The 15,093-nt window shown below is 42.3% G+C and overlaps 1 protein-coding gene across 1 annotated transcript in view; it reads left to right on the forward strand.

Annotated features, from left to right (window-relative positions):
- The first annotated feature begins 1,096 nt into the window (after positions 1-1,096).
- SVEP1 (sushi, von Willebrand factor type A, EGF and pentraxin domain containing 1) overlaps positions 1,097-15,093 on the forward strand; it is a 125,402-nt gene continuing 111,405 nt past the window's right edge. Inside the window, exon 1 of the mRNA XM_042882867.1 lies at positions 1,097-1,603. Within this exon, the coding sequence (XP_042738801.1) occupies positions 1,097-1,603 (507 nt within the window). The remainder of the gene's footprint in view (positions 1,604-15,093) is intronic.

Below are 15,093 nucleotides of genomic sequence, written 5' to 3' on the forward strand. Positions count from 1 at the left end.
TTGTTACTCAGCCCACAGCGAATGCAACTGAGGCATCACTTCTTTCACCCCTCAAAGGCTAATGGAGCAAATCAATTTGCTGGAGGAGGCAGGTGTTGTAGAAGCTCCTAACTGCCCCTTTCAAGGTGAAATGTTGCCTGTCACTACCGGGGCAAAGCTAATCAGCCCAATGCTGCAGTGTTTCACTGTGACATAAACGAAGCGAGATGAACTGATTCAACTCATCAGCAGCACACACCTCAGTACCAGAACTCTACTATTCCTCTCTGAGAGTGTCTGAATGCTACCTCTGTTTCAAGCACAATGTGGCAAAAGTTCACCAAAGAAGTGTATTTTTATGAAGTACTTAGCATATGTTGGAACCACACATCAAATGCATCGTTTCCGTAATTAAATGATATCTCCTCTCCCGTATTCCCTTGTCAGCTGCAGTGGAATTTGAGTACTGCTGGAAAGTCAAAGAAGCAGCACTGGATTTTCCATCAGCAGTGAAGAAGGACTAAGTAATGGCATTAAATATAGATGTGGGGTTTGACTTGCAAATGTACCAGCATGTACACCACGGCACTGCTAAATGGCAACAAACAGCAAAGAGAAGGGCTGGGAAATGAATGAAGGAGCTGCAATCAACAGGTTTACCTGGCTGATCGGCACGCTCCAAGTCGATTTTCCTAAGACTGAATTACTGCTTGAAACGGAGCTGACCAGCTAGAGTGATGGTTAGTAAGAAATTAGCGAGTGAAATGAGCTGTAACAGCTTAGATAACTGAAGCTGCGCGGCGGCGGGCAAAAGGAGCCCCGGCTCCGGTCTGCGGGTCGCCGGCCGCCACCGGGGCTCCCGTCCCTCCCCACCCCGCCGCCGGGACCCATCGGGGCGGGCCGGGGCGGCGGGGGAGGGCCGGCGGGGCGGGGAGGGAGCCGGGGACGTCGCTCCCGAGCGGCGAGGGGCCGAGAGCGGGGCGGGCACCTCCGCCGCGGGGGAGGCGTCTGCGGCGCGGCCCGCGGGGGGATTAAAGGGCGCGGGTACCTGCGGGGGCCGGCGGCAAGGAGGCCGCCCCGACGAGGAGCGCGGAGGCGGGAGTCGCCGCCGTCCGCGATGTGGCCCCTGGTAGCTCTGTGTTGCTGGGGGGGACTGTCCCTACCGCTGTCCCTGGCGCTGTCGGCGCCGCAGGGCCGGGGGGCGGCCCTCACTTCGCCTGCCCTCGCCTCGCCCGCCCCAGCGCCGCCGCTGCCCGACACGACGGAGAGCAAAGTGGAGAAGCTGGGCCGCGCCTTCAAGCGCCAGGTGCGGCGGCTGCGTGCGCGCAGCGGGCGGCTGGAGCTGGTCTTCCTGGTGGACGAGTCGTCGAGCGTGGGGCCGGCCAACTTCCTCAGCGAGCTGCGCTTCGTCAAGAAGCTGCTCTCCGACTTCCCCGTGGTGCCCGCGGCCACGCGCGTCGCCATCGTCACCTTCTCCTCGCGCAGCAACGTGGTGCCGCGCGTGGATTACATCTCGCGGCGGCGGCCGCAGCAGCACAAGTGCGCGCTGCTGGGCCGCGAGATCCCCGCCATCGCCTACCGCGGCGGCGGCACCTACACCAAGGGCGCCTTCCAGCAGGCGGCGGTGAGCGCGGGGCGGCGTGCGACGGGAGGCTGCGTGCGGGCGGCGTGGGTGCGAGAGCCGTCGTGTGGCGAGGGGCCGGGCTGTGCTGGAGGAAGGGGGGGAGTTGGTCCTCCGTGCGGGGGTGATGTGGTGTGAGAGGGGTATCGCGAGGTCCTTCGTGTGGTGTGCGGTCCTTTCTGTGGAGGAGGTGGTGTGTGGACCCGTGTTTGGCGTTTGTGTGATGTGTGAGCCTCCGCTGTGCTGGGGTGTGCCTGCAGGTCGTGGTGGGGTGATTGCAGACTCACTGAGTCGCTAGAGTTGGAAGGGACCCTGGAGGCCATCTAGTCCAACTCGCCTTGATTAAACAGCGGCATCTACAGTTTTGTTAGGTGCTCTGAGACCGGTCCAGCCTGACTGTCTCCAAGCACAGGGCAGCCACTCATCTGTGGACAACCTGTTCCAGTGCTTCACCATCCTTATCTTCGTTATATCCGATCTGAAGCTGCTCACTCTTCATTTGAAGCCACTTCCCCTTGCCCTACCACATTAGACCCTGCCCTCCCGTCTTCTGTACATCCCTCTTTTAGATGCTGAAAAGATCTTCTGTGTGGGTCTGGTTTGTGTCTCTCTGATGGTAGTATGGTGATGTTTCTCTCCTGTTGTGTGGTCCACAGTGTGGAGGTGGTGTGGTGTGAACCTCCATTTAGTGGTGGTGGGATCCTCTGTGCTGATGCTGTGTGTGATCCTTCATGAGGTGGAGTGGTTTGTGATGGCTGTGGGCTCCTCTGTGTGGAGGTGGCGTTCAACCTTTCCTGTGGCATGGTATTAAGGGGCATAAGGTCGTGTGGTGGTGTGGGATGTGGTATAGTCTGGTCAGGGCAACTTCTTGCCATTATTCCATACCACCTGTTCTTCTGGCTCCCCTGTTCTCTGCTGCACTGGAAATGCCTGAAATGCGCTTAGAAGGAGCATGGAGCCAGTGACCTGGTTTCAGAATAGCTGTCAGCAGTCAGGGGTGTCTACTTGCTGTTGCCAGTTGTCTGTTTCAATTGCTAATGACTGGCATAGGTGCTCTCAGGTTGGTGTGTGATAGAAGTGTATCCAAGAATGCTTCCAGATGCTGGAATGGGATCCTTTGTGGTGGTGTTAGGCAGTCCTATGGCACAGCAGTGGTGAGACAGGGCCTGGCATGTGCTGGGACTTTAGAGTGCTGAAGAGGTTTCCCAGTGGTTGGTTGTGGACAGAAGGTCTGCCCTGGAAGCTTTTTTCTTCTGGCTGTTCCTTGGCCTCTGTGTGTTTGATTTCTGGTAGCGAGCTGTAGGTAAGCAATGATAGTATTTATCTTCAGACATCTTATAGAGTCTCATTTGGAGTCAATGAGTGAGCTGCAAGATGCCCATCAGTTTGGGCTTAAGAAGTTGGTAAAGATATTCTCTTCAGGTTTGGTGGGTGGCAAGAATACCACTTTCCAGTGTGCTTGGCGTTCATATGGAAAACCTCCTTTAGGAAGACACGTCCCTGTGATTGATCTTCATTGTAGAAGCAAGATTTAATGCAGATCCATCTCAGGGATGCTGTGTGAAAAAGTTAATGACACAAGCTAAAAATACCCTTATGAACAAAACTTAAGTTGAAGAAACAATGTTTTCTTGGATACAGTCTTGTCTAATCATTCATTTCAAATGGAGTAAACAAAAATTCAATCAGAAACATACAATTCAGTTTTATGACTACAGCTACATGGGCATAACAACACTGCTGTAATTTTACGCTCTGGTTTCTGAAGAACATGGGAAGAATAATATTCACATGATAGCACAGAGCGTTAGAGTAACAAGGTTAAATTTTGCTTGGTTTGCTGACTTCTACTTGAAGATACTGTCCTATGTTTTTGTTTAGTGTATCTTCCTCATCTAAGACAAATTACAGCCTCAGGGAACACTCTCCTTTCTAGGACTCCCAAAAAAATGACTGTTCTATGTTTAAAATACCACTACTGGAATAAATTTCCAGAAGTATTTTAAGTATAACAAAATTGATGTTCCCTAAGGACTCTTGTACTGTCGTCTTTTGTTTTTAACTGTGTTTTGTTAGAATAGTAATTATGTTTTTTTCTTTCACTTTCCTAAAATGTCTCAATTTTATTCATATTCTTTAATGTGGGGTTTCTTGTGCTTCAAACCAGAATTTTCTTTTTTTCAAAAACTAGAAGTGTCTGCAAGCCATGACAAACTCCCCAAAATAGTATCAGTTAAGTACTTTTGTAACAGAAAATGGAGGAAAGCACATTGTTGTAATCACAGAATCACTAAGGTTGGAAAAGACTTCTAAGATCACCCAGTCCAACCATCAACCCGTCACTGCCATGCTCACCAACCCACAGTCCCGCAATGCTATATCCACATAGCTCCCTAATGTATTCCTAGCGCTCAAGTCTTCATTCAGGTGGGTAGATCCTAAAGTGATTAACTCAAGTTTATGACAGTTTTATGAAAGAGTGAGGCAAAGAGAGGGAGATAAGAGAATTCTGCGAGATTATCAGGGCAGTCAAGTGGCTGACCTGGAAGCAGGATGTAGTAAATGAATGTGAGTTAGATGTACTTAGTGTTTACTGCTGCAGAACTTGTGGCAGCAGAACACTACACTGTACATCCCCTGAAAGCAGAGCTACTCCGTTTCACTGACTGTTGCTTGACCAAGCAATGTCTGTCTTCTTCATAAAGGAATTCTTATTGGCTCTGCAGTTTTGCATCCTCTCCAAAAGTGCTTTATAGAGGGGTTTCTTGCAGAATTTCTACACTTTGTCAGAAGTGTCCATGCTTACATACCACACTTTGACAATTCTGCCCAGAAAGTAAAGTGTGAATCCTACAAGGTACATGGAAGGACATCAGGCAGGAGACAGTATTGTGATGAGGAAGGCTGAACTACTGTCAGTGTCTGGTTTTGTACCTTTGTTTGTGATTTCATTTAATGTGTGAGCTAGCAAGTGTAAAATACATTTGCTGGCGTAAGAGAGCCTAGTGTTTGTGTTATTTTTCTCAGTAATCAAGGTGTCAGTGTTTCTGCTGTGATAATCTTTGTTCTAGAGCTCCAGGAACTGGACTTAGCTGCAGCTATGGTTAAGAAAAAAAAATCGATTTGGCTTTATCTTTGGCTTATCTAGGAGATGGACTTATTATAATTACAATTTTGCTCGTAAAATTTTGTTCTCTACATCTGTAAGAAATATAGTTAGACCTTACTGTGAATTTGTAAAGTTGGTTGACCTCCTGGCTAACTTTTCTTATCTTTGACTACTGCTCTTCTGGTTTCTGGTTTTAGCTTTACTTGTTAGCATATGAGGCAGGAGTACAGAGGAAACTAGGTAACAAAACTAGGCCTTCGGAGAATACCAGTCAAAACCCATGCATCCTGCGCCTGAAATTAGATGATGATGTGACATCTACTTTGACACAGCACAAGCTCTACATTGTGAGGATGCAGTTAAGTAACAACTTTGTGGGAGATGCTTGTTTCTGTCTTGGCTTCCCAAGATGTTAGCACTGACTGAAACTGATGATACAGTCCTCACCTTATGGCTGAAAGCTGTAGCTTGAGCAAAAGTGTAAGCTTCTTTGACAGTATCTTCCATGCAAATGTGCAGTATGGATGTGTCACTTTAAATTAACTACTCTGTGTATCAGACACACAGAGGCCAAGGAACTAACTACTCTGTGTATAACTACTCTGTGGGGAAGAAGTTTCAGCATGAAGTCATTCAAAACTCAGTGTTAAGATCTACAGAACTTCCTTCAGAGAGCATCAATGCTGTGGCTTCCACTGTTACAATTATTTTTTTTAGATTGCATATCCTAGGAAGAACAGATGTAGAGCTCTGTAGAATATTCTTGGAATAACAAAATACAGCAGTTATTTAGAGATATTAACATAGAATTATGAACACATGCAGCAGTCTTTCCACTGATGCATACATAAACAGAAATAGTAAGGAAGGGCAGGAAACTAAACATTCATTCAAAACTCTTTGGTCCAGTTTTTCACATGGTTGATGGGATAGTACAACCTGTGTGTACTAGATGTTATGCACATTGTGTACTGCATATTGGAAGTCTGTAGAGCTTTTGCAACAGTGAAGAATAGCTGAAGCAGAACTGAAGAAAGTAGGCTTGAGGAAGTGCTGCTGCTGCTATTCAGGGGATACCTCTAGAGTGAAAGTAACTTGGTGGAATGAAGTGCTGAGTTTCCCAGGTGTATGTACCTGGCATTCTATTCTATTCCAAAATCTCAGCACACTCCAGGATTAAGATTAAATAGTGTTTCAGTTGGAGCTTTTGGTCTTGAGAGGTAAACACTACCAGCAGCACCCATAGCACCTTTTGGGAGCAGTGTGTATTTCTTGCCAGATTAATTATGAGATAGAAATGAGGGACTGCCATAGTGGAGTAGAAGTCAATGATGCATGCTCAGTGCTTGAGAGTCTAACCATAGTCACAGTTACATATGTGCTAGCAGAATAAAGAGTGCCTCAATGTTATACTTTGTATGTCCTGAAGCTTTGCTGATTATTACAGATTCAAAAAAGACGAAAATAGAAATTTTAACTACTCTGTGTAGCAGCCTGTTGACAAAATAACTGCTGCTTCTAAGAAGGCAGGCTATATTCTGTCTTCCAGTGTAACTGAAATGGAATTATTTTTTTTTCTGTACGGAACTTGGAATTTGTAGCGCTCTTGAGCTGAAGTCAGAATTAAGAAAGCCATAGCCCAACCTAAACAGACAAGTTAATTGTTCTAAGCAACTTGGCAAAGCAGTCACTCATGAAGGCTTTGGAAGTTGTTCTATATTCTTGTGGTAATTGTTAATTAAAAAACTAGCTTTTGCTTCTGAAGTTCAGTCTTGCACCACTGAAGTCAGTAGTGTGTGTAAGTGGAAGGTCTGTCACAACACCTACGGACTCATCTGACACACTTTCTATTTCTGACTGTATCTTGTCTTTACAAATAAAATCTGGCTCTTGTATCTAATCTGATCTTGAGGAAGCATGATAAATGGCTAACCAGTATGTCAGATACAGTCTTCTGTTATTGTCCAAATAAAAAACATGAAAAAAATAGCCCTCAAAAGAATGTAAGCACATATCAATTTAGGGTAAACACTTTTAATGCTTATTTAATGCTTGTTTAAATACGTCACAGTGGCTTTGTTTGCTCCGTATGTCAGAGGCACAAGGCATAACATTATTACCCTCTGGATCAGTTTGCTTGTGATTCAAATGCATTTTAAAATTCAGTATCATTTTGAAATTAAGAAGATATTGACACAAAAGAAATTGAAAACAATTTTAAAGCATGTAAGTTGGATGCATTTTTTATTTAAAATAAAAATAGTTGTGTCATTGCACTGAGAAGACTTGCATTTACAGTCATGTATGTTGCTTATTTAGCAAAAATGAATTTAGGGATGTAAATTCCTGTGACCTCTGCAAGATCAGCAGCTAGTAATGAGAGAACAGGAGATCTAGTCTACTATGGCATTGTTCTCCACACATCAGATGATAGCATCAGTCAAATGGAGCTGATGGACTGTTTGGCAGGAGTGGGTCTGCATGGGTTCTGATGACAGCCTTGGAGTCTGTGTTAAAGGTTACGAAGAAAAACAGTGTTAAAGATGAAGAAAACAGAAGTCAACCTGGTTTACCTCTCTGGTCAGCAGAGCTGGTTGTTAATAACCCCTGAGCTAATTGGGAGTGCAGTTCCTGTCAGCCATCGTTAGTGTCAGACCTAGCTCCGCTTTTAATCAGCGTGGTGGCTGTGAAAAGCAGTAGTTGTGCATGCTGTAGTTTCACATAGGTTTTGCTGGCAAGACTAAAGGAGCAAGGCCAGAGGCAGCGTACAGACATCCACACATGGTTCATTGCTATTGAACCTAGCTGAAATAGGGCTACCTTAAAAATTTATGAAGTAACTCATTTTTCTCTGGCTTATTGGCCAGGACTGGCAGAAAGTTTTATGTGTAATACATACAGGACTAAGTGGAGTAACTATTTTCTCTGATGGAAAACTTGTTTCTGAAATTGGTCTGCTTGTGCTCCTAGAATTGTTGGGCATTTTGTTCTAAGTGGAAGTGTGTGATTTGGAAGTTTGATGTTTAGCAGGTTAGCAATTAATTAGCTTCCTTTAAAGTTAAGAGTAATTTTAGTTTTTAAAATTGATACTGTTTTGACCTGGCAGAGCAGCAGGGAAGACTAAATTGATTGATATAGGGTGTAAAAGGGACATAGCCTGCCTTCAGACAGACTGCAGCACCTCAGTCTGGAGTCTTCTGTCCATGTAGAGATGGATTGTTCCCACGCACAGCACCTCAGTATGGCAATTCTAGGTCAGGATCTCTGCAGCATCTCTCTCTCTCCATTGAGTGTATGGTGCTGCAGATGTGTAAATAGACTTTGTAGCTCCGGATTCTGAACTGAAACTGAAAGACCTTGCTCTTAGGTTCCTCTCCCTTATTCTTTTTGTTCTTCTTCCTCCAGTGTCCCTAGAAGCAAGAGGTTTGGTAGTTCTGGTGAAAAGCTAAAACTACTATTGAAGTGTTCTTCAGTTTTTTGTAGCCTTTTTAAAGGATTGGTTTTCAAGGTGTGAGAATGTCTTCTCTTTAATACTTAGAACTGTGTTCCTTCCCAAACCATGATTTTTATATACTGGATTTACTCCAATAATACGTTAATATGAGTACTAGGTGTAAGTAACAGCAATGCAGAGTATTATATATAAAGTAATTGTTATCAAATGGAGTGACTTACAGTATTGCATGCCATGTTTGTGACTTAGTAAAATCTGGTTCAGAAGTTTCCAAATCACCATCCATCCTTACATTTTTGTACACCTTTTGCCTAGAAATTTGCTTATTCAGCTTTTTATGAGAATGACACACCAGTCCACAAAAGAGCTAGAAGGTGCAGTTCCTTTCTTTTACTTTGAGATGCTTGTTGTGGCATATGATTTATTGCTTGTTGCACTGCTGTGAGTTTGGCCAGTGATACTCAAATATGTTTGTGGTTATGGACAGCAGAAATAATAACTTTGAAGCTGTGTGGGATGTAGTCTAAGCCCCAAATCTTGAAGTTCCATGGAAAGTACATCAATTTTTACAAGTTTCCTGAGTAGCGTACTTAGACTTTCAAGTCTAAAAAGATGATTATATTGTTTCATAGCGAGCTTAATGACTTCCACCTGTAAAGACTCGGTGATGCTGTATGGAGTAGAGTTGAATGATGCAGTGATGGGCTGACACTTTCTGACTTTCTCATCTGCTTTGTGCAGGAGACAGTGTGCACTGCCTTTCAGAAGTAGAGAAGCTTTTACGCTGTATAAGAAAGATCTTAAGAAAGTGTATTTTAGTAATGGGAGTGATTTTGCTGAGGTGATTGGAAGTAATCATGTGAAGTCTAGTTTTTGTCCTTGTGAGAGACCCTTTCACCCATTCCAGCAGTATTAGCATATCCTACTCTTGATAATGTTCTTCAGCTGTTATATACCAAGTGTGAAAAGACAGGGAAAAAAAAGAGGCTTTCTGTAGAAAATGGACAACACCATTGGTGTTTATTTCAGCACAAAGAAGGCTGTTTGTCTTCTCTTGCTGGATCCAGCAGGGGACTGGGCTCTACCAGTGGGGAAGGCTGCATTACGGAATAGTTGTTCCGTGTCTTGCAATTGTGGGCCTACCTCAGATACTTTTCCTATGCTGCAGATGCTGGTCTAACTGTAAGTCTTGCAGTTTCCTTTGATCAGATTTCAACAGTTTTCAAGGCTTTTACCTCTTGAGAGCTGAAATGGACATTCCTGACTGGAAGTATCTACACAGCACAGTGTTTGGCATCTTTTCTGACCTGTGTTCTGTCAGCCAGCTGAGTAGGTGAGGAGAAGAGGAGGTTTGGAATTATGAAGAGAGAAAGGTACGCCAGTATCTGCTGCATTGCTTACTTGCTGAGATAAGGCTATTTTAAAAGGCACCACTATTGTTTACAGCCCAGTGTCACAAAGCCCTCAGCCATTTCCCAGCATAACACACAGAGGCAGAGGAAGGGTGGGAAACATTGCAGTAGGAATAAAGTCTTATTGATGCATCGGCAGAAGTAACAAAGCAATGAAATAAACTTCTCACCACTATAGTGTGTGGGTTATTTTTTTGTTAAATGTTTCAAGAATAGAGTTAATTCTTCCTGAGAAAATAATTTTCTGTCCTCTCTCAGAGCCTTTGCCAGTACCTCTGATCCTTGTTCTTTAAGGTTAGCATCTCTGCAGGGAAATATGTTTTATCACTTTTCCCCCAGAGGCACAAAGCCAAACATCACTAAGTAATTCATTGGTGTCCAACCTTTCGGCTTGCCTGGGCAGCTTTGAGTGAAGAGGTCGCAGAAGTGTTTGAGTGAAGAGGTCATGGGCCACATATGCATAGGTCGCTCTGAAAGTAATGCCTCCTATTTATTTCCATGGAAACTACAGGACATACGAAGAGCACAGTAACACTTTTTGATAGAGCAGGTTCTTAGCTACAAAGCACTGTTTTTTATCGTAGACATCACCATCAACTCTGCATTTTCGTCAGGAATGAACAGGGGCCTGCATGCCATGCTTGTACCAGTCTGCACCAGCGGAGGTAATTGCTGTCACTGTTGCCACTGCTGAAATGCACCCCACTGTGCCTCACTGTGCTCACATTCACTGTTTGGTCTCCACAAATGTTCAGCACTGATGAATGGAGGAATTCAGTGTCACACTTTTGCTTCATCCACACTTCCATGTCAATGTTATGTCAGAGTACTCCTCTGCTGCCGTTTGTCTCATGGCAACAAAATATAACAGGATATTGTTGGGAAGGTTCAGCCCCTACTGCCATATCACCAACATCCACCACTAATATCACAGGCCAACATCATAGAATAGTAAGCATTACTTCCAGAGTCTTAAAATGTATAATACAAGTAATGTAGCTAAGTAACAAAACATTTTTAATATTTTTTGTTAAAAAATGAGAGCAACAAAACCGTAAAACTATTGGGATATGTGACCTTTTTGTTTGTGACACTAATGTATCAGTCTGCTTCAGTGGAAGTATCTACAATTCTTAGAGAGCTCTCAAGGTGTTTGTTTGAGACTTTTGATGAAATTTTATTTTTTTCTGTGCTTCACCTTTGAAAGCAGTTGTTCACCAATGAACATACTGCCAAAAGCAATGACACAAATAAGGTGTGACAGTGAAGAGAGGGATATTTCTCTCTAATAAGAGGGAGATCATGAAAGTTCAGTAGAGAGACGTGATCAAGATTTTGAGTTGAAAATCTGACTGTAAGTCTATATCTTTGAAAATGTGCAGATCATGTATTCATGTGGACTGAAATTGGAGTCAAAGACATACAGAAAAAATGGCAAGTTTTCGGTAACATTGAAACCTGTCCTCAAATTGATTTATTTATAAAGGCATAGCTGCCTGGTTTTTTCCTGCTCACAGGACTGTATTCAGCCAATATATCAAAATGTATAAACTGATTTCCCATCGCGTGAGTTGGAACAGCACTGTGCCCTGGTTTTAGACCAGGTGGGTTTGATTGCACACTAATGTTTGTTGCTGAGTGATGTGTGCGCGCACAGGGCTGGGCTGAGCCACTCAGCACGAAGAGCTGCAATCATGATGCTGTGGGGTAGGGGGTGGCCGCACTGTGAACTGTGCCAGGCTGCAGGTTGGATGTGCCTGGAGTAATTTGTTCCTCAAACTGGGAACAAGTCATTATAGTTTTGAAGAGGTTCGAATAAAATAATTGTTTTATTTATAATACCTTCTTCAACCTTATGAGGGGCCTTTCCAGCAAAATAAAAATATTAGAATATCATATTTGGTGATACTTCCTCATATGTTCCTCCACGTAAATATTCAGTCTGTAATACATTGCTGTGACACATTTTTGCTTCTGTCCTCTAGTTCCACCTGTTACTGGAATTTAAGTATTTTGCATGCAACACAGAATGTTTATAGCTTGGAATTTTCTGACCGTTGTAGCTCTGGAAGTTAGAGCAGTGTTGCTCTTCAGCTAACAGCAATAGCAAACTTTAACTCATGAAAAACGTGCCCTTAGCAAAATCAGAAAGATGTTCTGCTAACAGAGGGTTCAAGTAGGTCAAAATTGCTATTTGACCTTGTTGTTGTCCTTCTTCCTTTTTCCCAGTGTTTTTCTTGGTAAAAGGGTTTGAAGTAAGACCCAAACAGCAAGTCTGGAGTGTTAAAATTCTCAAAAAAGCCTCTTCATGTGACCTGGACCCTATTCAAGTTTTTGAGCTAATCTCTATGAAGTTAACACAATTAAAAACAAAAATACTGTGTTTAAAAATTATGTTATTCCAACTGGTTCGTAGTCTGTCTGGTAACTTCAGCCAGAAGGATGAAGAACCTCCTTGAATCTGACAGGCAACCTGTAAAAATCTTTAGCATTTAAGCAGTGTAATTTGTTAAACAGGCGACCAGTAAGCAGGGTGTCCAGTTGTATGCCCTGTATCTGTACCAAATACTCCCACACACCCCAATGGGCTGAGACAGCTCTTACAAGTGATAGCCATATGTTCATGTTGCTTGATTGCAGCAGCCCTGGAAGAGAGTAAGATATTCAGAAGATAATTTACCAGTGACAGCTGACAGTAGATGAGACAGGTCATGAAGGGTGCTTGTCATGTTGGTAATAATTACTTGGTTCAGCTTATTTAGAATAATGAATGCTTAAAACAAGCACAGAAAAAAATACATACTTGGCAGATGCACCAGTCAATAGTGGTGTGGATGCTTGGTCTGAAAATACATAGAGATTAATTATGTATTCAGTAAAGTATTTAAGAGCATTTTTTTATTACTAGCAAAAGACCAGAGCATACTGTGGAAATAATATAACATCTTGGTTATATTAGTAATAGCAGTTGCTCAGAGAGAAAGATAATTAGGATTTTATATGTTTCAAATGAAACTGAAGTCTGTTAGCGAGACAGTGATTTAAATATAACATACAGCATAGCAGTGTGTAAGTCCTGCAGCAGCTGTTCACATTCCTAAGTAATTTGTTGATAAAATTTATATGGCACCAAGAGCTGAGGAAATAGCTGTGTATATAATGTCTTCTAATGTCCAATTCAGAAGACTTCAGTGTGATGTGTTAGTTGTCTCCTGGTAAGTAGGTGCATTCTGTTTTTTTCTAGTTTGGAATTCAAAATTGCAAACCACCTAAATTTTCAAAGTCAGCAGACCCAACAGTTCCAGCACTTGTGTGGAGCTGAATCTAGGTCAAAAAGATATGTGGTAGCTCCTGTGGCTGTGAAAACAATGGTGGTTTGTGAGTGGTTTGGGGTTTTTTTGATGGCATATGAGGAATAAATAGCCTTTAGGCAATCTGAATGTGATTGTCTTGAAGTGAATAGCTTCGCTGACTGAGACAGGAGGGATTTCTCCATTTTTAAAACTGTACAAAATGCATGAATTGTCACTTTTTAACTGTGCAGCATATTTGAAGTGTTGAAAATGCAACACAAATGTTACAAGCAGAATCCATTCCATAAAAGGAGTAAATGAGGCTAGAAATAAACACTAAGAACTGGAATTCAGATATTCCTCTCGTATCACTAAACCACAGAATCACTGAATTGTTGTGGTTGGACAGACCTCTGGAGACCATCTGGTCCAGCTCCCCTACTCAGAAAGGGAACAAAGTCAGATTACTCAGGTCGTTGTCCATTTGGGTTTTGAATACATCCAAGGATGGACACTATAGCCTCTCTGGAAAATCTCTTCCAGTTATTGACCACCCATAAGGACTATTTTCCTATTTAAGTGAAATTTCCTGTGTTCCAGTTTGTGCTTGTAGCTTCTCATTTGCACCTCATGTTGCTACTGAGAGAATTCTGGCTCTGCGTTTTCACAAAGATACGTGAAAGAATACAACTTACTTTCTTAGTTGAGATTCTTGCACTGTGTTATTTGCATATAAAATGTTTGAAAATTCTTTCTAAAATACATAAAAATTACATTTAATTTGGAAAAATTAAAATAATGAAGGGAAGATGGTTACATACAGAGAACGTAATGTTGCATAAAGAACAGGTGAAATTTGAAGATATGATGAGAAAGGATAGGAAAGACAGAAGGCTACGTTCATAGATTGTGCACATGATTTTGTTGCAGAAATGAATACTGAGAAAATAATTTACAGAGATAGTACATTGCTTCTGAAGTACTGTTACTGAAGTACTTGTTACTGAAGTAAAAGTCAGAGTAATGCAAGACTAGACCATCTCAACATCACTGCATTTTAAGTATCTATTATTTTTGTTGGTTATTTTCTTCCTTTTTGTTGCAGTACTGTTGAAATTCACAGATTCACTCTTTAGGCATGTCTTTTCCCTGAATTTTGAATGCAGTTCCTGTTAGGTGAATATTCAGAGAAAATTCCACAAATAATTGCTTACATATAAGTAACAGCTCATTCTTGGAGTTTATGTAGCAGTGCAGAAGAAAGTGATGAAAGGCACAATTGGAAAGCAAAATCTCATGGAGCATTTTTAGTTATTGTCTTGAAAAGGGGCAAGAAAACCTAAAGAGAGCATAAAACCTCAGTGGAACAGTGGAAGTAGCAGTGTACAATGACCAAAAGACATGGTGGAGAAAGAAGACATTTGTAGCTTCAGAGAGGAAGCACTGGAGATATACCGGCTCTTCTGTGTACGGGGATAATATATACACGATGATAGAGGAAACAGTATTCATGGTGTCCCTGTGAATTTACCAACCTTCTTGGGATTTTCCAGGCTTTGCTGATAAGATGCCTCAAATCCATCAACAGAGTCAATCTCAGTACTGATTTTTTTTCCCCCTTTCAGAATATTCATTTAGACGGTTTTATTGCCAAGCTTTGACTTTTTACCTGCAAGAAGAATGAGAGCGGAGGAATCTTAAAACTCAGAGTGAGCTTCACAGAAGGATTTTTGCATTGCCATTTCCCCTTGTGAATTTGAAGAAATTAAGACATATTGTATTTGAAATTTTAAATTATCAAATCTGTGTAGTGCTTTGTATAGTGAAACATAATTTATTCATTTTAATAAAAATGTATTGGAGACTTTGTTATTTTGAAGTTAGCGATATTATTAACTGGATGTTATTTATTTTGTAGTGAATAAGTGATCCTCTGGGAGAAAAGTGTCATCTAGTTCTGTTGGGAACTCTTCCCATGGCTTGTAGCTTCTCTGTAATTCCTAGGGTGATAGCACATTCATTGTAAGTGGTTTACTGGTACAGCAGAGATAAATGGCTCAGTAGTGGAGGGCTTTCTTTTTCACTTCTGAGGTACAGTGATGGATCTTCCTGGCCTACAATGTGTAGCATTCACTTTGTAGGCCTTAGGTTATTCCCTACATGGTGTACAAAGAGCAGTGTAGTTAATGCTTGGATAATGTGATTTTGAAAGCTAGGTTCCAACT

This window comes from Lagopus leucura, unplaced genomic scaffold (genome assembly GCF_019238085.1).
Source record: "Lagopus leucura isolate 7727_CA_CO unplaced genomic scaffold, USGS_WTPT01 Super-Scaffold_100036, whole genome shotgun sequence".
NCBI classification, from domain to species: Eukaryota; Metazoa; Chordata; class Aves; order Galliformes; family Phasianidae; genus Lagopus; species Lagopus leucura.